The sequence below is a fragment of the Canis aureus genome, chromosome 16, assembly GCF_053574225.1.
Source record: "Canis aureus isolate CA01 chromosome 16, VMU_Caureus_v.1.0, whole genome shotgun sequence".
In the NCBI taxonomy this organism is placed as follows: Eukaryota; Metazoa; Chordata; class Mammalia; order Carnivora; family Canidae; genus Canis; species Canis aureus.
The window spans coordinates 42,528,106-42,549,062 of record NC_135626.1 but is presented as its reverse complement, the minus strand read 5'-3'; the positions used below and the strand labels follow the sequence as shown (position 1 = coordinate 42,549,062).

Below are 20,957 nucleotides of genomic sequence, written 5' to 3'. Positions count from 1 at the left end.
CTGCAGTGGCGGCCACTACTATCTACACCTCTCTTGGCTCTGTGGCCTGTGGTCTGGGCTGGCCAGAGGAACAGGTTAGAGGCTGTTCCATTTAATAACTTTGCAGCGGAGGCTGTGCCCTTTGGCGGCTAGAGAATGCAGCACAAAGCCTGGCTTTCCAAGCTGAGCCCAGGGAGGTGAAGACTTGGCCTGAGAGGGGAAGCCACAGCTCTTTGGTCGGCAGCAGGGAAGGTGAGCTCAGAGGGCTCTGGGATTTTGGAGAACCCCCTGCAATCCTTCTTTCTGGGAGTAACTTCTAGAACGGCAGAGAGATCCCCATCTGGGAGGGACCCAGGAATTCCCTTCTCTGCTTCTAGAAGGTCACACAGGCACATTACCAGGCACATGCAAGAGCAACGGCTGAACTGCTCTCCCCACCCCCACAAGCACTGCAATGCCTGTGCATTAGGAAGGAGCAACGTGCTGGTGTGGGCCCAGTCCCTGTCAGCTGGAGCCACAGATGGAGGGCTCCCAACCCCCACCAATCCCCAAAAGAAACAGGACGGAAGATGGTGGTTAGGAAAAAAGCGCCACAGCCTGGTCCTTGGCGTCATCAGCCTGAGGGCTCCTTCTCCCCAAGAACAGGCAGCAGCAAGAGCGAGGATGTGGCTGCGCCTGCCTCGCCGGCAGGGCCGCACAAAAAACACTCACCTGGGCAGGCTGGTCTGGAAGGGGGCATCGGCAAAGCTGTGGCTGAGCTGGGCGATGAGCCGATCGACTTCTGCATATGGGTGGGCTTCCGAGGCAAAGCCCTGGTGCTGGGTGCTCCGGAGATGCTGCCCAGGGTGAGAGGGGCACAGGGCATTCATTAGGCAAGACCAGGGTGGGATGCGAGTGGGGTACAGGCTGGGTAGGAAAGGTGCTGTCAGAGCAGCCCGGGAGAAGCTGCTTGGCAGGGAGGGCTCACCGCATGGAGCTCCTCAAAGGTCTCTTGGCAGCACTCACAGAAGCCCTTCCTCCTCCTAGGCAGGGTGCAGGTGGCTGATCTTGGGCTTGGCTCTCGGTCCTTGGGTTCTCTGCAGAAAGCGTGGGTTGGGGGCGAGGGCAAGAAAGCAGTCACTGTGGGGGCCCTCAGAGGGGCTGACAGACATTGGCAGGCCTGCTGACACTTGGGACCCTTGTCCAGAGGTGGCAGGAGTGCCAATGAGGAAGGTGAGAGATCTCTGTCCTGTCACTGCCCTAACATTGCAAAGCACAGGTGAGGACGGGTGCCAGTGGCAGCAAGAAGGCCTCCTAGGACTCTTCCAGCTCGAGCTCACATCTGAACCTATGTCCATCTGCCCTGCAGGATGAAAGGGGAAAGGCCTCGGTGGCAGTGAGGGGACTGTGCTATTCCTGGCCTCTCCTACTTGGACTGTCCCCTTCCTCTGGCTCAGGCTGTCTCCTCCCTCACGCTGGCTTGCCCTGTGCACAGCTGTCACCTTCACCGGGGACTTTCTAATCTCTTTCTTGAACCCGACTTCTCGTCTGAATTTCAGGCCCATATTTTTAGCGGCTGCTTGGCTGTCTGAGCAAACTCAACAAAGTCCAAAATAGTCCCCTGTGAGGGCTTTCTAAGCATGATGCAAAACCCAGAAAACAGAAAAAAGCTGATAAATTCAACTACATGCAATCTAAAGAAATGTATGCATGGCAGAAAATGTAAACAGAAGACAAATCACAGACAGGGCAGGGTGTGAGTGTAGGAGTATTTATAATTAATAACACAGAGGGCTTGTTTCCCTAATGCATGAAGGGCTCCTTACAAATCAATAAGAAAAGCAATCAATGAAAAGAAAAATGGATGAATGATATAAAAAAGGTTCACATAGAAAGAGACTCAAATAATCAAACATACGAATGTACTTAACCTCATTCATAATGAGAAAAAATGACCATGCAGATCATACCAAGAGACAGTTTTTAACCTAGCAGGCTGGTGGAGGGTGGCACGGGGGACAGCTCTGAGTGGCAGCCCAGGCAGGAGGTGACAGGCCCAGGCACGATGTGAGAACCAATTTGGTTGTGTTTATCAACGTTATAAATGCAGGAACCCTTGGACCCAGCACCTCTGCTTTTAGGAATTTATTCTACAAATTCACTCTAAGACTATTCACCGCAGCATTATTTGTAACAGCAAAAGCCTGGAAAAATCTAAGTATCCATCAATAAGGGATTCATTAAAGAAAACACAGTAAGACTATACAATGGAAGACCTTGAAGCCATGAAAGGGAATGAGGATGTTTTCTAGGTACTAATGGGAAGTTCATTTAGGATACATCAAGTGGGAAAGGCTAGGTCCAGCCCAGCCACTGTTCAACCCCTCTTTACAGAAGAGAAGCAAAGGATATGTGATGTACTTCCGACCACACAAACTCTCTCTGGACATAGCCACGATCTGGAGATTGGAGGGGAGATATGGAATACAGACTTTTCACCTTAAACCCTCTGTAATTCTTGGATTTGGAACCAAAGTACACTACTCACTTTTAAATTTAAAAAATTAAACACTTCCTCTCATAGATTTTCTCACCCCCCCAAACCTCCCATCCTGCCCCTGACCCCGGGCTGCTCTCTCCCCATACTTCTCCCATGCAGACACCCAACGCTTCACTATCTTTCTTTTACAACCTCTGTTCCTTTGCAATCTGCAGCCATCCCAGCCCTGACACCACCCACTGGTGTCCCCTGCACCTTCTGGGAAAGGTATGCGGGGTACCTGGCCGTCACTTTGGCTTGTTCATGGTCTCTGTCTGCTGGGGGGATCCACAGGCCCTTCTTGGCCCTGGGAACTCTCATGCTGGGAATCTGCCTGGCCTGTTCTCCTGTGAACTAACCCTGTGATCCAGAAGTTAGAACAGGTCCAAGAAGGCATCTGGGTCCATCCCCCGAGCCATATCCCTTCTGCCCTCTGCTCAGTGAAGGTTCAAATTCTCACACATCTGCAGAGAAGGAACACCCACAAGCCTACCAGCCACTCTGAGCTACACAATGTCGTAGGTCCCTAGATCCCCTGCCCCCAGGTTATTCCTGATGTTTAGCTACAAAGGTCTCCAATTCTGATGTGCATAAAGATCACCCGTGGAGCTCATAAGAATGCAGTTTTCAGGGCTCCATCATCAGAGACCATGATTCTGTAGATGTGGAGTTTGAGAACCTGCATCTTTAATGGGAGCCCAGGGTACTCTGGTAAGGGTGGTGTGTAGATCTGAGTTTCAGAAACTAGCCTGTTGCCCTCTGGACACAAGTCAAATTCCTTAGTAGGGATGGAGAACACCAAGTAAAATGGATGAAGACTCCTAGTATCTCTCTTCTCTGGGCGAAGTTCCCCGAACAGGCTTTGCCTCAGGAGTGAACACGTGGCCATTCCCAAATTGGACCAGCAGACTCCCCGGGGGGAAGGACCCTTCCTGCAGCCAGCCCTAGGTACTCAGACCAGGAACACCCACCTGGTATGAAGCAAGATGCTCGGGGTCATCAGGGCCTCAAAGGGGCTTGCATCTTTGGGTCCCAGAAAAGAAATTTCAGGAAAGGACTTAAACTGATGGTGGAAGGGACGAAACTTCCTGAAACACAGAGAACTTCATTTTGACTACTGTGGGGGCAGGAAGAGGGGGAGGAGAGGCCCAGCCCAAACCCTCAGAATCCTGATCCTGAGAAAGTGGCTTCTCCCCCATATACCTCTTCAGTTCTAAAACCAAACCCTCCCCATCCTTCTTGGTAAGACTGATGCACTCCCTGGCTACTCATCAAGCCGGTCTACTCTCTCTGCCTCATCTGAGCTGAGAGGAACAAGCGGTGTCAGCCCATTTTACAGAAGAGGAACCGAAGCCCAAAACGTTTTGTGACTTGTCCAAGGGCTCACGACTGTTAAGTGGTCCAGACCAGGCAACAAGCCATGTCTTCGACTCCTGATCCATCTTTCCACTTTGCTTCCTGACCCTAACCACCTTTGAGGACTCTAGCCTGGCAGCCCTTAATGAAGGAATATTTAAACCAGAACAGTGACTTTTCTATTCCATGAAGAGGAACATTTTTGCTCTGGGCTACTCCTCTGTTACCACCTGAGGGGAGGCATTCTGAATGGAAAAGAGAAGCACAGTGAAGGTTCTGGATAGTCAGACCTACACTGAGTGGTTTTGGTGGTTTGCCAAGTTGCTCACATTCAAGAAATGTTCAGGGCCAGGTCTGGTGATCTGTGGATCCTGGGCAAAGCCTGCTGCTGTAGCTGGCAGGCATGCTGCATTTGGTTGTTACGGCCTTTGCTCCAGGGGAGATCACGGGCCAGGGATTCCTGGTGTGTGTGTATGGGTGGGGGGAGGGGGAGCATGGTGAGAGTCCTGTGGCCTCAGGGGTGAATTAATACAGGAGTCTTAAAAAAAAAAAAAAAAAATACAGGAGTCTGGGCAGCCGCGGTGGTTCAGCAGTTTGGCACCGCCTTCAGCCCGGGGCCTGATGTTGGAGACCCGGGATCCAGTCCCACATCGGGCTCCCTGAATGGAGTCTGCTTCTCCCTCTGCCTGTGCCTCTGCCTTTCTCTCTCTCTCTGTCTCTCATGAATAAATAAATAAAATCTTTTTTAAAGAAATACATGAGTCTTCTCAGGCCCTTAGGAGAAGGAGGCACCCTTCACAGCCACAGTACTACCCTCTTTCTTCTTCTTCTTCAGTGTTTTGTTTCTGCTCGGAAGGCTGCAAAGTTGAGGTTGGTAAGGCTACCGAGCTTCAGGAGAGTACATAAACAGAACCACAAGAAGCCTCATCCCCGCTCTCGCCTATGATGCCAGGGGCACACCAACAATGTATGCCCCTCTGGAAATGCTGTGTGCCTGCCATGCTCATTGTGATACTGAGGCACTGGCGGTGTGTACAAGCCATAACTACTTGTGTTTAACTGGTAGTGACAGGGCTGGGGTAGGGGACGTGTACCCTCCATTCTATAGGAACTGGAGAAGAGAGATCCTCAGTATCTCCCTGCCTTCCTTCCACTCATGTTCCGGCCATCAAAGCCAACTCTCCACTGTGTTCAAGTGCCAAGAAGGAAACCTAAGTCCCCTGGAGGATAGGCAGGCCCCCAGTATTGGGCCTTATAGCTGCCTATACTGAGACGAAAGGACCTAGAAAGCTCTGATTCTAAGAGTTTCTGCTGGGTTCATGTGGGCTTTTTCTTAAAAAAGCAAAAACAGTGGAATCCCTGGGTGGCTCAGCTGTTTGGCGCCTGCCTTCGTCCCAGGGTGTGATCCTGGAGTCCCGGGATCGAGCCCCACATCGGGCTTCCTGCATGGAGCCTGCTTCTCCTCTGCCTGTGTCTCTACCTCTCTCTCTCTCTCATGAATAAATAAAATCTTTTTTTTTTTTTAAATCTTTATTTTTTTAAAAAATTTTTATTTATTTATGATAGTCACATAGAGAGAGAGAGAGGCAGAGACATAGGCAGAGGGAGAAGCAGGCTCCATGCACCGGGAGCCCAACGTGGGATTCGATCCTGGGTCTCCAGGATCACGCCCTGGGCCAAAGGCAGGCGCCAAACCACTGCGCCACCCAGGGATCCCTAAAATCTTTAAAAACAAACAAACAAACAAACAAACACCCGACTTTTTATTTTGAAGTGATTATGGATTTACAGGTTTCTGATCTAGGACTTACTGGAGAATCAATGATAACCAAGGGGCCTGACAGCTCACAGGTTATCAACATGTCCCTCCTGCTCTAGATGAGAAGGGGCCCGCTGGTGGACAGACAGGGCAGGGTGAAGATGACACCAGGCAAGGACACCAGGCAGGACCCTGGATGCTGACCTTGGGCTAAGACTCATTGGCCAAATGGCTATATATAAGTCCCTTAATTTCTCTGACCTCAGTTTCCCCACTAGGCTATCCTCATGCCACTCTTTCCCAGGGTCCCCACAAGATCACATGTGTCAGAAATTGGTTTTGCACAGCCAAACAGAAAGGCTTCCAGTTCAAGACGATTGGACAAGGGAATCACCAGCACCACCCCCAGTACCCTGGCTTCAGCCAAGAGGACCATTCTAGCAGTGTCCTGGGCCAGCACGGGTCTGGTAGGAAGTGCCAGTGAACGCCCAGGGGGAAACAAGGAGCTATGAGCCTGGGCGGGACATCGTGTGCTCATAAAAGCAGAGCATTAAAAGGAGGTAATGCACACACAGGTCACTAACCTCTGACTCATGACCAAGAGGAGGGCCAACTGTGTAATGCCACCTTCAGAGGCTCCTCCTGGTCTGTTGGAGACTTCTCCAGGACAGGGGGAAAGAGCAGCTTCTGGAGAAGATGAAGGTGTAGGGCTGAGGGGCTCCATGACCCCATCAGCTTGGGGCCCCTGAGCACCTCTCTTCCATGCAGCCCGGTGGGCTGAGGGGAGGGAGATGGGGTCCCCCCACCACTCACCTGCTCTCATCTTCAATTTTGAGGAATGGTGCCTTCAGCCTGGCCACTGGAAAGGAAGAGTGCGCACATTAGCCATCTGTTGGCTACGGTGCCAGGCCCGCGCTACACGCACAGGAAATGCTCAGAGGCGAGGCTCTGCCAAGGTCCAAGAGCTATGCAGAGCTGGAGCCCACGCCACCCCAAAGCATGCCTTTCCATTTGGCTGAGGTCAGGCACCTACCTCTATCTCCTCTGGCCTCTACCCTGGGTGACAGTTCCTTTACGGGAGAGAGGCCACGGAGTGCCCCCCACCCCAAAGCTGGACACAGGACCCTGCTCTGTGTGTGGGTTCTGGAGGCTGTCAGCTGAGGGTTAGAAACCTGACTAGAGCGGGGGTAGGGGCAGAGTTTGGCCCCAGCTGGTTTGGGCTAAAAGCCTCAGGTCCTTCCCCGACATTCCCTCTTGCTGCTTCAGAATCCTGAGGGGCCTGAGAACACTCTCAGGCAGGACACCTCAGGAGGATCCTAGGTTTTCTGCAGAAAAGCAGGGAGGAAGAGGGCTGGAGAATGTTTATGGATCATAGCAGTGGGGCAGAGATGGACAGGATCAAAGAGGTGCTGGGAAGATGAATTTGCTGTTAATCAAGAGATTCAACCTCTACTAGCTAGTTATTCACATAGTTTACAAAATCTCTTAGGTATTAAGAGCCACTTCTACTTCCCACAGAAGCCCTGTCAGAAGGACACCCAAAGCAGGCTGGGAGCCCGGGCAGACCTAGCAGCCCCCAGATCCGCCTGGAGTGGCGCCTCCTCACTCACAGACCTGCTCGAGGTTCTGCTAGCGCCCAAGCAAAAAGCAGCCTCACTCCTCATAAGGCAGCAGCTCCCATTAATTACTTTTTGGGGGCGATTTCTTGTCTTTCTAATTAACTGAGACAGTGATTAAAATCAATTCCCCCACAGATTTCCTTGAATTTTGAATATGAGAGGTGCCAAGTGACTTTTCTTAGCTCCTGCTTGTGCACGAATAAATGCCACTTAAAGAGCATCTTTGGGAGAAACATCCACGGGGAGAAACTCTCTTGTGGTCCAAGAGGGGCCAGGAGCCGGGCTGTCAATCTGCCTGTTTGTCAGTTTCAGGGAGTGTGGCATTTGGGAGAGTGGTAGGCAGCTGTCAAACTGCCCACCCCAAACTGCTCCTGAATCAGAAGGAAAAGGAGGCCGAACTTTGGTCAATGCCCAGGAATAGGCAGAGGGTACGAGAGCCAGAGCAGCCGTGTGGGGTCTTGGCGCTAAAGAAAAGCTCTGGCTGGGCGGCTCTGGGCTCGCTCATGGATACCCTTCTCCCGCCCTCTCGTCTTCAAAGCTCAGGCCCTGCAAACACAACAGGACAACACAACCTGGACTTGCTTCCTGCCACAGAAAAGCGAGCAGATGCTGCCACAGAGGGAGCCGTGGGGAAGCGTTTAGGAGGGAGGGACTGCAATTAGATGAGGAAAGCTACCACACTGACCTTTCCGCGTTCTTGGCTCTGCTGGACACGTTCCCTAAATGGAAAGGGAAAATAGGTTAAGGATGCAAGGGAGCTAGAGGGTCGAGGAAGCGGGCCTGGTGAGGCGAGTTGCTGTGAATCTGCCCCACTTTGCTTCCTGCTGTTGGCTGGGCCCTGAGCTAGAACAGACCCAACACAATGGCTCCCTCTGCCTCCCCGGGGACGTGATGACTGGCAAGCCCCACGTGTGCATCTCAATGGCAGCTGATTTTGTGGAGGGAACGCAGGACACAGCCAAGAGCAGAAGCTACAGAGCCCCCGGACCTGGGTGCAGGCCCGCGCTGTGCAGCCCAGGGTGTGAGGAGCACCTGCCTGCCTCACCATCATGGCGACAATGGACAGACAGATGCAAAGGGAGTAGGTGATAGACCTGAAGCAGAGCAGATGCCCATGCATGGCACTTTGCATCTTCTAGGCACTGCTGTCGTTCCAGGTCAGCTTACAAGACAAACATGAAGCGCATGCCTCTCACATTCCTGTGCCCTGTTTTGTGTATTTGGACCCTGTTGGTCAAGACCAGTGTTTAGGTCAAGGTCAAATAAAGCTAATATTACAAACTAAATGGAAAAAAACAAGAAATCAGTAGGATTCAGCAGGGAGGGAGACAGGAGAGATCCAATGAGCCCATGACTATACCTCTGGGCCCACAGAAGTTCTGAATTCTCCTCCAGGCCACACCTCCAGGGCAAACAACCCAAAGAAGCTTTCCCTATCCCCTTGAATATCAGCAGACTGCACCCACAACTCACTCTGGAAGACCCGAGTATCTACAAAATAGATTAGTAAGTGAACAAAGCAAAGTAAAAATTCCCTGCATTTACATAAAAGGGGGGGGGGGACCTTCTGACCTAACTGCTTGTATAAGCCTGGATCCTGGGAGGATACCCAAGAAACGGTTCACGCTGCTTATCTCAGGGAGGAAGCTCAATGGCTGGGGAAAAGGAGTCACAGGGGAGAAAGACTTTCATCATACAACCTTTTGAATTGTGAACAATGCAAATCTATCTAACAGCAGCAGAATCCCAAAGATTCGCAGACCAGAGGGTGTGGGGCAAGGGGCACTGAGGTGGAGGGCTCCACCTTGCACGGACTGGTTTGCTACAACTGTTGGCCCTGCTCCTGGGTGCCAGGAGGCCCTGGGGTGGGCCTATAAGGCTTAATCCTTCCTCAGAGTCAGGCTAGGTGAAGACACCGTGGCTTTAAAAATCAGCTGGGGCTCTCTTGATGTGTGGTACACACAGTTCTAACTCCAGCAAAGGAAGGAAAAGCCAAATAAGAATTTGGAAGGTGACAGCTCTTTCAAACTGCAACATCCCCTGCCCCCACCCATACAATCTGCAGGCTCATTCCTGGGCCAAGAGCTGTCCCCAGAATGGCAGCCTGGCCAGCAGGCCATGAGCATTTATGTTTTATCTAGGCCAGGACTACCCACAGGCAGTCCCTGGCCTAGGCCACGGTGAATGCCTCAGTGTATCATGGGAGATTTGTAGGGAGCACTGAAAGGAGAGGCTATGGACACCAGGGACATGCTGAGAGGCTGCACTCCTTGTACTTTTTCCAGGATGGCCAGAAGACATGGCTTGCGTAGGTCATGGATTCACCAAAGTTGTCGCAGACTTTGCTGTTGCAAGCCATCCGTTTCCCTTCAGCTCAGTAGGACAATCTACCTCTGGCTTCTTCTTCAGCCCTTGTTTCTTCACACATAGAGCGTTGAGAGACAGTTGCTGCACATGCATCAGCATTTCTGTGGAGGAAACAGAGGACTATGGCCAAAGGCTCCCATTCCTTATTTCCCCAGCATGGCTCCTTCCTGGGGCTGGGGGCTAAACTTCTCAAGGCCTGGCCCACTGGGTCATACCAGCCTTGCCTGCCACCTTCTGGTTATGTGTCATCTCTGCACCTATTGATAATAAAGGGCTGCGTCCTCTATCCTTGGAAAAGTACCTAAGCTGGCTTCACGCTATTTGGTAGCACTGAGTATAGCTCTTGAATAGGAGGTGCCTTCCTGCTCACAAGGGTTTTAGGTACCACTGAAGAGCTGCTTCCATGGGGGAGACCAGCCATGTGAGTTACTCAGATGCAGCCTTAGATGGAAGTCCCAGCAGGAGCTTCTCTTACACACAGGAAGGCAGAAAATTAGACCACATCAGAAATGGCTGATTTTCCAGTAACAATGGAGCCCCCCACATCCCAGACCAGGATCTTCCTGAAAGGAGAGGCTATGTGCTAGAGCACAGTTCTCTAACACTCAGGCACATCTTGAGCTGGATCTGGATCAGCCCCTACGATGTCATTAGGAGAAAACCCTAGGGGTGCTTGGGTGGCTCAGCTGGTTAAGTGTATGCCTTCACCTCAGGTCATGATCCCAGGGTCCTGGGATGGAGCCCTGCTTTGGGTTCCCTGCCCAGCGGGGAGCCTGCTTCTCACTCTCTGTCTGCCATTCCTCCTGCTTGCGCTCTCTGTCAAACAAATAAATAAAATCTTCAGAAAACAAAAAAAGGGTGGGGGGGACCTCTGGACTCAAAGTAGAACTGGGTATGAGGGCCTTCAAAGCCAGCCCATTCAGGACAGCTATTCTAACGTAAATTTATTACAACCTGCAAATAGGTGGTTACCTTGTGAGGCAACCCTACATAAAACAAAGAACATGCAAAAAAATTTTTTTTAAGATTTTATTTTTGGGGTACCTGGCTAGCTTGGTCAGTGGATCATTTGACTCTTTTTTTTTTTTTTTAAAGATTTTATTTATTTATTCATAGAGACACAGAGAGAGAGAGAGAGGCAGAGACACAGGCAGAGGGAGAAGCAGGCTCCATGCAGGGAGCCCAACATGGGACTCGATCCTGGTTCTCCGGGATCACGCCCTGGACCGAAGGTGGTGCTAAACTGCTAAGCCACCCAGGCTGTCCAATCAATCGACTCTTAATCTTGGTATTGTGAGTTCAAGCCCCATGTTGGGTGCAGGGATTACTTAAAATAAATAAAATATTTTAGGGGCACCTGGGTGGTTCAGTTGGTTAAGCAACTGCTTTCAGCTCAGGTCATGATCTCAGGGTCCTGGGATGGAGCCCCTTGTCCAGATCCCTGCTTAGCAGGGAGTCTGCTTGTCTCTCTCTCCCCACCTCTGCCTCTCTCTCCACTTGTGCTGTCTCTCAAATAAATAAATAAAATCTTTATATACAAAAATAAAATTAAAATAGAAAAGAGTTTATTTTTAAGTAATATTTACACCCAATGTGGGGTTCAAACTCACAATCCCGAGATTAAGAGTCACATGCTTCACTGACTGAGCCAGCCAGGTGCTCTGAAAGAACATGAAATTTAGTTGGGTCAAACTAGGTTGGAATGTGGGCCACACTCCTCACTTCTGATAAAACTATGGATAATTTACCTACTATCTAAGACTCAATTTCCTCATCTGTACAATGGGCAAGAAAGACTGCAGTGGGATTAATTGAGCTAATTCCCAACACAGAGTAAAACCTGATCAGTGGTTGTGGGCAGTAGGAGGATTTCTGTGTTTGTGAAACAGGTTCATGACAGCAGCTGGAGGAGAGCTACATGTAGCGCAGTTAAACAAAGGAGCATCTTCCAGTACCTTTGCCCTGCTATCACTACCGCTGGTCTCCACACCCGACCTTTGTGGGTCAACACAGTGAGCACATCTGCTTTCAGCTAGCTGACACTGGCTGACATCCCTCTAAGAGTGGATGTTGCCAGCCAGTCCCCACCTCCCCTCCACAGAAGCCCCAGGTAGAAACGGTACCGTCCACATGCAGGATCCTCACTCCCCAGGAGCGGGCATTGGTCAGGAGACTACTGCTGCTCCCGCCACCTCCTCCACTGCTGCTCTCCTGGAAGGATGATGCAGTCAGGCAGGAGCAAGAGACTCCCCGGGGCCTGAATGGCTCCGGGTCACCCCCTGAAGAGATGTTGTGGGAGGGTCTACTTCAAGTCACTGGAGGACCCTGTTCTCCACATGGACTGGCCACTGCCAGACGGGCAGACTGCTGCCCAGCCACTTGTGATCAGGAAGCAGCACAGGCTTCTCAGGGAGCTGTCAGGAGGGCCTCTGCGAGGAAAGCTCTCAGCACCCAGCAAGGACACAACAAACAGCAGTGACAGACATCATGATCAGGCAGGAAGGTGTGACTGCCTCAGGCTGCACCCGCCCCAAGTGCAGCGACACCACCTTCCCCTGTCATAGCCCGAGCACCCTTCTCGATGTCACTACCCACTTTTCTCATAAGATCACCTTAACTCCTCCTCCCACCACTTTACTTTAATGGCTCTGGATCTTGCAAAAGGGATAAATAGTTACTTGTAAAAGACATACAAAGTCTGGCTTATGTACAGCACAGACGTCCTCCAACATCCCTTCGAGGTGCTCTTGCTGGGCTCTGGAGATAGAAGGATTGGGGAGTCAAATCCAACTCTACCACTGCCACCCTGGGTGACTCTGGACAAATCACTTAACTTCTCTGAGGTCTACTTCCTCATTTGTAAGAAAATAAGGATGAGACATCTCACAAGTGGTACGTTTTATAGCAGTACTTGAGAAGACCCTTAGAAGAAAGGTTAAACCTCCCCTGTGCCGGAGCCGCCCACCTTCAGCCCCCTTCCCTCGACTCACCTGGTTTCTGATGGCCTTCTGCAGTAACTCCTTCCCTCTGCTCATAGGGACCTGGCAGGAGAGAAGAGCAATGAGGTGTGCACAAACAGATATTCCACACAGGTGCTCATGAGGTCTTAGGAGTCACGTCTCTTAGAAAGTTGGGAGCAGTGACAGCTGAGGAGCAGGGGAACGAGTGCCTAGAAAACCTTCTGGCATAAAGGTGAAACCACAAACAGTTCCAGGTCACCCACAGGTGGCTGCAGCTTAGACCCAGGTGGAGAAGGCGTTCTGAACTTACCCGAGGTCGAAGTGTCACCAATGTTCTAAGACTTCTCTTTAAGTATCTCCACCCCCACCCCCACCCCCGCAGATAAGCCTAGGCCAATTTCAACAAGCCCTCTCTGGTTTACAGAGGACCTTCCTATTGTTTTGGAACCTCTGACATGGAAGTTCCAGGAAAAGTGAAACGTACCACAGAAGGGAGAGCATGGGGATAATGAGCTGCTGAGGTTTTTAGATCCAGAGCTATGATAACATATGTTCAGTCTCTGAATTCAAATGAGATTAAATTAAACCAGATGAAACTAAAGCTGGAGACCACCCCAAGGGCCCACCGAGGCTTACTTCCTTTGTTCAGAGAACATACCTTTCTTACCCGATGAGGTTCTTACCGAGTCTGCAGGCTTCTGTGAAGGCCTGGTGTGGCCATCCTTTGGATGGACTATGGACGGCGTCTGCCCTCTGACCTCGCTGGGGCTGGGGCAGCCTCTGGGGCTTGTCCCATTGCTCTCTGCCTTTGCCTCCCTACGGCTGGACACGATGTAACTTACTTCTTTGCTCAGAAAACCCTCAATTACCTGAAACCAGATCACAGAGGTGGCTGAAAACCAAAAGGCAGATGTAGAATCATCGACTTTGAGAGGTTAGGGAAGGAAATCTTGGCTGCCAGAAGTTTCAGAATCAATGTCTTTAAATAGACCAAATGCAGTTCTGTACTGAGCCCCCAAGAAGACATCATCCTGAAACATAATAGAGTTTAGATAGATAGATAGATAGATAGATAGATAGATAGATAGATAGATAGATAAAATACAGGTTTTGTCTCCAGAGCTACTTCTTTTGACCCAGCAGCAGAAGGCCATGGGCTTTGTTATTTGACCAGTCTGAGTCTACACAGAGTGAGAGCATACTGACAGGGCCTGACACAAGAATAGCTTAGTTAGGCCATGGCTTTCCTGCTAAGACACACTGGGGCATCTGGACCACACTACCCAAAGAGGCAAAAATATGAAACAAGAAAGGGTCTGGCTACTACTCAGCTGCACAAGTGCCTGCTTGTCCTACCTGTAAGCTCCTCACAGGCATTGAGAGGATCTGACACATCTTTGTATCCCAAGGGCCCAACACAGTGCCTGAGACACAAGGACACTTAACTCCCATTTGCGGAGAGTAGAAAAGATGGACATAAGCAGCAGTAAGGCACTGAATGCTTAATGACCCCCCTCTCCAGGGAAAAAGCCCTGCTTTGTAGTGTGTGCCGGTTTCTGGGGGGTGAACACTCTCACTGTGGTTGATTTCAAGCTACCAACATGATGTTACTGAATGTGGAACTGGAAAGAGATGCTAACGGTTGGCTCTACCTCCAGCACACCACTAAAAATAAGGCTGGATGATGGCCCTCTCTAAAGGGTGACTGGATAAGAAACTTGGCACTGAGGGATCCCTGGGTGGTGCAGCGGTTTGGCGCCTGCCTTTGGCCCAGGGCGCGATCCTGGAGACCCGGGATTGAATCCCACGTCGGGCTCCCGGTGCATGGGGCCTGCTTCTCCCTCTGCCTGTGTCTCTGCCTCTCTGTCTCTCTCTCTCTGTGACTATCATAAATAACTAAAAATTAAAAAAAAAAAAAAAAAAAAGAAACTTGGCACTGAACTTAAGAACCCCCCCCCCAAAAAAAAACTACACAATACCAACAAACGTTTAGGTTCCTCAAAAAAGTTAACGTGGTCTACCACAGGACCTGGCAATTCTGCTTCTATGCATGCACCCCAAGGGACTGGAAACAGGGGCTTGAACAGATACTTGTACAGCCATGTTCACTGCAGCATTATTTATAACAGCCAAAAAGCAGAAAAACCCAAGTGACCAAAAGATGAATGGTAAGCAAAATGTGATGTATATGTACAGTGAAATATTGTTCAGCCATGACATGAAGTTCTGACACAGGCTACAACATGGATGAGCCTGGAAAAGATCATACTAAGTGAAATAAGCCAGACACAACAGAAAAATATTCATGGTTCCACTGACATGAGGGCTCTAGAATAAGCAAATTTATTGAGATAGAAAGGAGATTTGAGTGACAGGGGTTGCAGAAAAGGAAAGTGGGAGTTCTTGCTCACTGGTTACAGAATGTCTGTTTGGGGATAAAAAGCTGTGGAAGCAGTGAAGGCTGCCCAGCCACATGAATGGAATTCATGCTGATAACTGTACACTTACAAATGATTAAAATGGCACAGTTTACGCTATATACATTTCGTCACAATTAAAAAGAATCCTTAAAGTTATGGCTTGAGGGGTGCCTGGGTGGCACCGCTGGTTAAGCGTCTGCCTTTGGCTCAGGTCATGATTCCGGGGTCCTAGGATGGAGCTCCTGAGCTCCTTATCAGGACTCCCTGCTCAGCATGAAGTCTGCTTCTTCCTTTCCCTCTGCCGCTCCCCTGCTTGCACCTGCTCTCTCCCTCCATCTCTCTCTCTGTCACTGTTTCACCTGCTCTCTCCCTCCCTCTGTCTCTCTCTCTGTTAAAAAAAAAAAAAAAAATCTTGGGGCAGCCCCGGTGGCGCAGCGGTTTGGCGCCGCCTGCAGCCTGGGGTGTGATCCTGGAGACCTGGGATCGAGTTCCACATGGGGCTCCCTGCATGGAGCCCGCTTCTCCCTCTCCCTCTGCCTGTGTCTCTGCCTCTCTTTCTGTGTCTATGAATAAAATAAATAAAATCTTTAAAAAAAATCTTTAAAAATTTTAAAATAAAGTTATGGCTTAAATGAACATATCTACCTTCTGTAATATGGCAAAAACAAATGTTAGCAAGTAGGAGCAGGGCAAGGACTTTCCCGTATGAATGGAGTAATGGCTAATGGCTGCACATCCCTTCCACTCCAGTACACCTACCCCTTTGCAACATGACTGCTGCTCCTCCCATCAAGAGGCAGAGCCCATTTTTCCATTGCCTTGAATCCGACTCCTTTTGAATAATGCAATGTAGTGAAAGATGTTCTAGAGCCTATGCCTTAAGAGGCCTTGTAGCTTCTCTCTTCAACTTCTCTGAAAGCTACCATGACACTGCTGTATAAAGAGGTTGGCTCAGCTTACTATACATACATATGATATTATACATTCCTACAACATATGTGAGAAGCTTCTCAAATGACACATGAGAAGCCATATAGAGGCAACCAGCACCAACTGCCAGATGTGTAAGTGAGGCCAACTTTGGTTCTTCCAGCCAAGCTGACCCTCCACCCAAATGTAGCTGCAGGAGTGAGCCCTGATGACACCACCATGAGAAAAAAGACCTTTTTTAAAGAGTTAATTAATTTTTTTTTTAAGAGAGAAAACTTGCATGCAAGCAGGTAGGGGTGGGGGAGAGGGAGAGGGAGATAAAGAATCTTAAGCAGGCTTCACGCCCAGTGTGGAGTATATCACAGGGCTCTATCTCACGACCTGAGCTGAAATCAAGAGCTAGACACTCAGCACACCTGGGTGGCTCAGTTGTTAAGTGTCCAACTTTTTTTTTTTTTTAAGATTTTATTCATTTATTCATGAAAGACAGAGAGAGCGAGAAAGAGAGAGAGGGGGCGCATGCGAGTGTGAGAGAGGCAGAGACACAGGCAGAGGGAGCAAGCTCCATGCAAGGAGCCTGATGCAGGACTCAATCCCAGGACTCCGGGATCATGCCCTGAGCCAAAGGCAGACACTCAACCGCTGAGCCACCCAGGCATCCCTACCCAAAGTTTTTCACCCGTTATTTAAAAAATCTAAAATAACGAAATAATCTCAGTGTCCATAAGGTAACAATTAAATAAATTAATAATCCACTCAAAGATATTAAATTCTCGCTATAAATAATGTATATGAGAGACAATAATGATAGGAAAGTGCTAATGTGTTAGGGATATGGGCAAAAAGTTGATAATCAAAAACGTATTCATGATCATAGCTACACAGAAAATGAACAACAAAAAAGCAATGGGGCACCTGGGTGGCTCAGTTGGTTAAACATGTGACTCTTGATTTTAGCTCAGGTCATGATCTCAGGGCTGTAAGATGGAACCCGCTGTGTGGCTCTGAACTGGGTGTGGAGCCTGCTTAAGATTCTCTCTCCCTTGTCCTCTGTCCCTCCCTACTCTAAGTAAAATAAAATAAAATTTTATAAAGGGGAAAAAAAAAATACATAAATAGATGAATGCTTACCCAGGTTGGGGGTGTTTAGGAGAAATGGGGAGTGACTGACAATGGGTATGGGCTTCTTTTGGGATGATGAAAATGTTCTACAATTGACTGTTGTACATGTCATTTTTATTTTATTTTTTTTTAAAGATTTTATTTATTTATTCATGAGAGACACACACACAGAGAGAGGGAGAGGCAGAGACACAGGCAGAGGAAGAAGCAGGTTCCCCACAAGGAGCCCAATGCAGGACTTGATCCCGGGATCATGCCCTGAACTGAAGGCAGACGCCCAACTGCTGAGCCACCCAGGCATCCCTGAATTACATCTCAATAAAGCTGTGAAACAAAGAGGGAGAGAGAAGAGTCCAGAAGAAAATACATCAAAATGATGGTTTTCACTTGGAACAGTTCTATGTTCTGCAAAATTTCTCAGATATTTTTCTAACTGGGAAAAAATTTTTAACCTTATTAAAAAAAAAAGGCTTATACTTAAAATTGCTTTGATTGTACCACTAAAAATACATGGAAGTCACAGAGAGAATCTCTCTCCAGCTCCTGCCCTACAACCCCCATAGGCACATATCGCAGGTCAGAAGTAGATTACGTACCCCACCTAGCTGCTGGATGGCCCCCGTCAAAAACTGGAGACTTTTGCCAGCAGGCAGATCCAGATAAAAGGACTTTCCAGAGAAGGGTTGCCTCCCAGCATCTGTTGAGGTCTTCCGGCATTTTTTCAGAGAAGCGGAAACTCCCAGCTGAGTCCCTAGGAAAGAAAAACAAAAGGTGCAAAGTGAGAAGCAGGGGCTAAGGGAGTCCCTGCAAGCCAAGCAATGCTCACCAACAGCCTCCGGGTGGTGTGCCCTGGCTAGGCCCCAGCACAGAAAGATGAATCTGAGACTAGCGTTCTTGCCCTCATGAAGCTTAGTTGTGGAGAACCCAGAACTCTGGTCCATGGATGGCAGGAATGTAAAATGTTGCAGCCACTTGAGAAAACAAGTTTGGCAGTTTCTCAAAATGCTAACCATTAAGTTAACACAGGACTCTGCAATTCCACTCCTAGGCATATGCCCAGGAGAAATGAAAGTGTATGTCCCGATAAAAACTTGTACAAGAATGTTCATGGCAGTGTGACTCATTTAACCCATATGAAATAATTCCCATGTAAATAAAATGGTAAGCAGAACACAACACATGCAGTCAATGTACTATTACTGGGCAGTAAGAAAGACTGGCCACTGACACAGGCCTGCCACAACCACGATGAGCCTCAAACACATGCAAAATTAGAAAAGCCGGATACAAAGGACCACATACTACATGACTCCATTTATGTGAAATGCCTAGAAAAGGAAAACAGAGTGAGACAGAAATTACATCCATGGTTGCTTAAAGGCTGAGGGTGGGAATAAGGAGTGACTAAAAATGGGCATGAGGTTCTTTATGGGGTGATGAAAATCCTAAAATTAGACTGCTATGTGTGTTGCACAACTCTGAATTAACTACAAACCACTGAAAGCAAACACTTATAATAAATGAATTTTATAGGTAAATTTTAAAATATATTTTATTTATTGATTCATGAGAGATGAGGCAGAGACGTAGGCAAAGGGAGAAGGAGGTTCCCAGCAGGGAGCCCAATGCAGGGCTCAATCCTAGGACCCTATCCCATCATGACCTGAGCTGAAGGAAGCTCAGGAAGGAAGCTGAAGGAAGACATTGAACCACTGAGCCACCCAGGCACATATTATATTTCAGTAAAGCTAACTCCCTCCAAACACTCAATGAATATAATCTAGAGAATTGTGCGTTTCATTGCATATAAATTTGACATTAAAAGGAAAACACTAGGGATCCCTGGGTGGCGCAGCGGTTTGGCGCCTGCCTTTGGCCCAGGGCGTGATCCTGGAGAGCCGGGATCGAATCCCATATCAGGCTCCCGATGCATGGAGCCTGCTTCTCCCTCTGCCTGTGTCTCTGCCTCTCTCTCTCTCTCTCTGTGACTATCATAAGTAAATAAATTAAAAAAAAAAAAAAAAAGGAAAACACTATAAACAAATATGGAATTCTAGCATGAAATGCAGGCTAAACTATTTAAAAGGAAGGGTACTAATGTCTACAAATAACCTGAAATAAAAAATATAAGATGGAAATCCATTATGATAAAATAAGTATATTAAAATGTCAATGATAAAATCTAAATGGTGTATCTATGTGCTTGTGCTTACTATAGAATTGTTCTGACTTTGTTGCAGGGCTGAAAACTTTCATTGTAAAATGTTAAAACTTGAAGAGATAAAAAAGATTCAAGACAATGTGACAAACACTGACTACAGGCAAAGAAGTTCTATTATACAGATAATAGGAGTTCCTGAAGACAAAAAATAAAACAAAAAATCCCCATACAAAATACCATACAACCTAGCAAAATACTAAAAACTTCCCTGAAATTAAAAAAAAATGTACTTGAAACTAACAAGTTCAAAGTGTCTGTTATGCTTGGAAAAATGGACCTAGAACAGCCAACACCACGATTTAGTTAGTAAAACTGTTGGAGGGATCCCTGGGTGGTGCAGCGGTTTAGCGCCTGCCTTTGGCCCAGGGCGCGATCCTGGAGACCCGGGATCGAATCCCATGTCGGGCTCCCGGTGCATGGACCCTGCTTCTCCCTCTGCCTATGTCTCTGCCTCTCTCTCTCTCTCTCTCTCTCTGTGTTACTATCATAAATAAATAAAAATTAAAAAAATAAAAAAAAATAAAACTGTTGGATTTTATTTTTTAAAATATTTTATTTATTTATTTGAGAGAGAGAGAGGGAGAGAGCATGAGCAGGAGGGAGAGGCAGACAGAAAGGGAGAAGCAGAATCCCTGCTGGACGTGATTCCAGGCCCCTGGGATCATGACCTGAGCTGAAGACAGACACTTCACTGACTGAGTCACTCAGGAGCCCCAAACTGCTGGATTTAATTTTAATTTTATTTTATTTATTTAAAGATTTTATTTATTTATTTATCCATGAAAGACAGAGAGAGAGAGAGGCAGAGACATAAGCAGAGGGAGAAGCAGGCTCCATGCAGGAAGCCCGATGTGGGACTCCATCCCGGGTCTCCAGGATCATGCCCTGAGCCAAAGGCAGATGTTTAATCGCTGAGCCACCCAGGCATCCATTATTTATTTATTTATTTTTAAAGATTTTATTTATTTATTCACGAGTGACACAGAGAGAGAGAGGCAGAGACATAGGCAGAGGGAGAAGCAGACTCCATGCAGGGAGCCCAACGAGAGACTAGATCCCAGGACTCAGGGATTACGTCCTGAGTCAAAGGTAAATGCTCCACCGCTGAGCCACCCAGGTGTCCCTTAAACTGCTGGATTTTATATTTATTTATTTATTTATTTATTTATTTATTTATGATAGTCACACAGAGTGAGAGAGAGAGAGGCAGAGACACAGGTAGAGGGAGAAACAGGCTCCATGCACCGGGAGCCCAACGTGGGATTCGATCCCGGGTCTCCAGGATTGCGCCCTGGGCCAAAGGCAGGCGCTAAACCACTGAGCCACCCAGGGATCCCCAAACTGCTGGATTTTAAATAAGGGGTTTGGATCAGATTTTTAAAAAGATTTTATTTATTTATTTATTTATTTATTTATTTATTTGCTTATTTATTTATTTATTTGAGAGATAACAGAGAGCGTGGGTGCGTGCCTATGCTGGTGGGGGAGAAACCAAGAGGGTGCGAGGGACAAGCAGAGTTTATGCTGAGCATGGGGCCTACATGAGGCTCGATCCCCTGAGATCGTGACCTGAGCTAAAATCAAGAGCCATTTAACCAACTGAGCCACTCAGGGTGTACGCTTCTGCATCTGCATCCCAGAAGCATATTTCGAGGAGAGTGGCTGCCTCCAGGAGACATGGCCCTGAGCATGGGAGAAGACAAGTA

General features: G+C 48.4%; 1 protein-coding gene across 1 annotated transcript in view; it reads right to left on the bottom strand.

Annotated features, from left to right (window-relative positions):
• The window catches only part of DBF4B (DBF4B-CDC7 kinase regulatory subunit), a 35,587-nt gene that overhangs the window by 2,264 nt on the left and 12,366 nt on the right, over window positions 1-20,957 (bottom strand). The window contains 10 exon segments of the mRNA XM_077853534.1: window positions 691-815; window positions 947-1,055; window positions 3,469-3,585; window positions 6,426-6,471; window positions 7,917-7,950; window positions 9,623-9,699; window positions 11,722-11,809; window positions 12,589-12,639; window positions 13,242-13,427; window positions 17,627-17,781. Of these exon segments, the coding sequence (XP_077709660.1) occupies window positions 691-815; window positions 947-1,055; window positions 3,469-3,585; window positions 6,426-6,471; window positions 7,917-7,950; window positions 9,623-9,699; window positions 11,722-11,809; window positions 12,589-12,639; window positions 13,242-13,427; window positions 17,627-17,781 (988 nt within the window).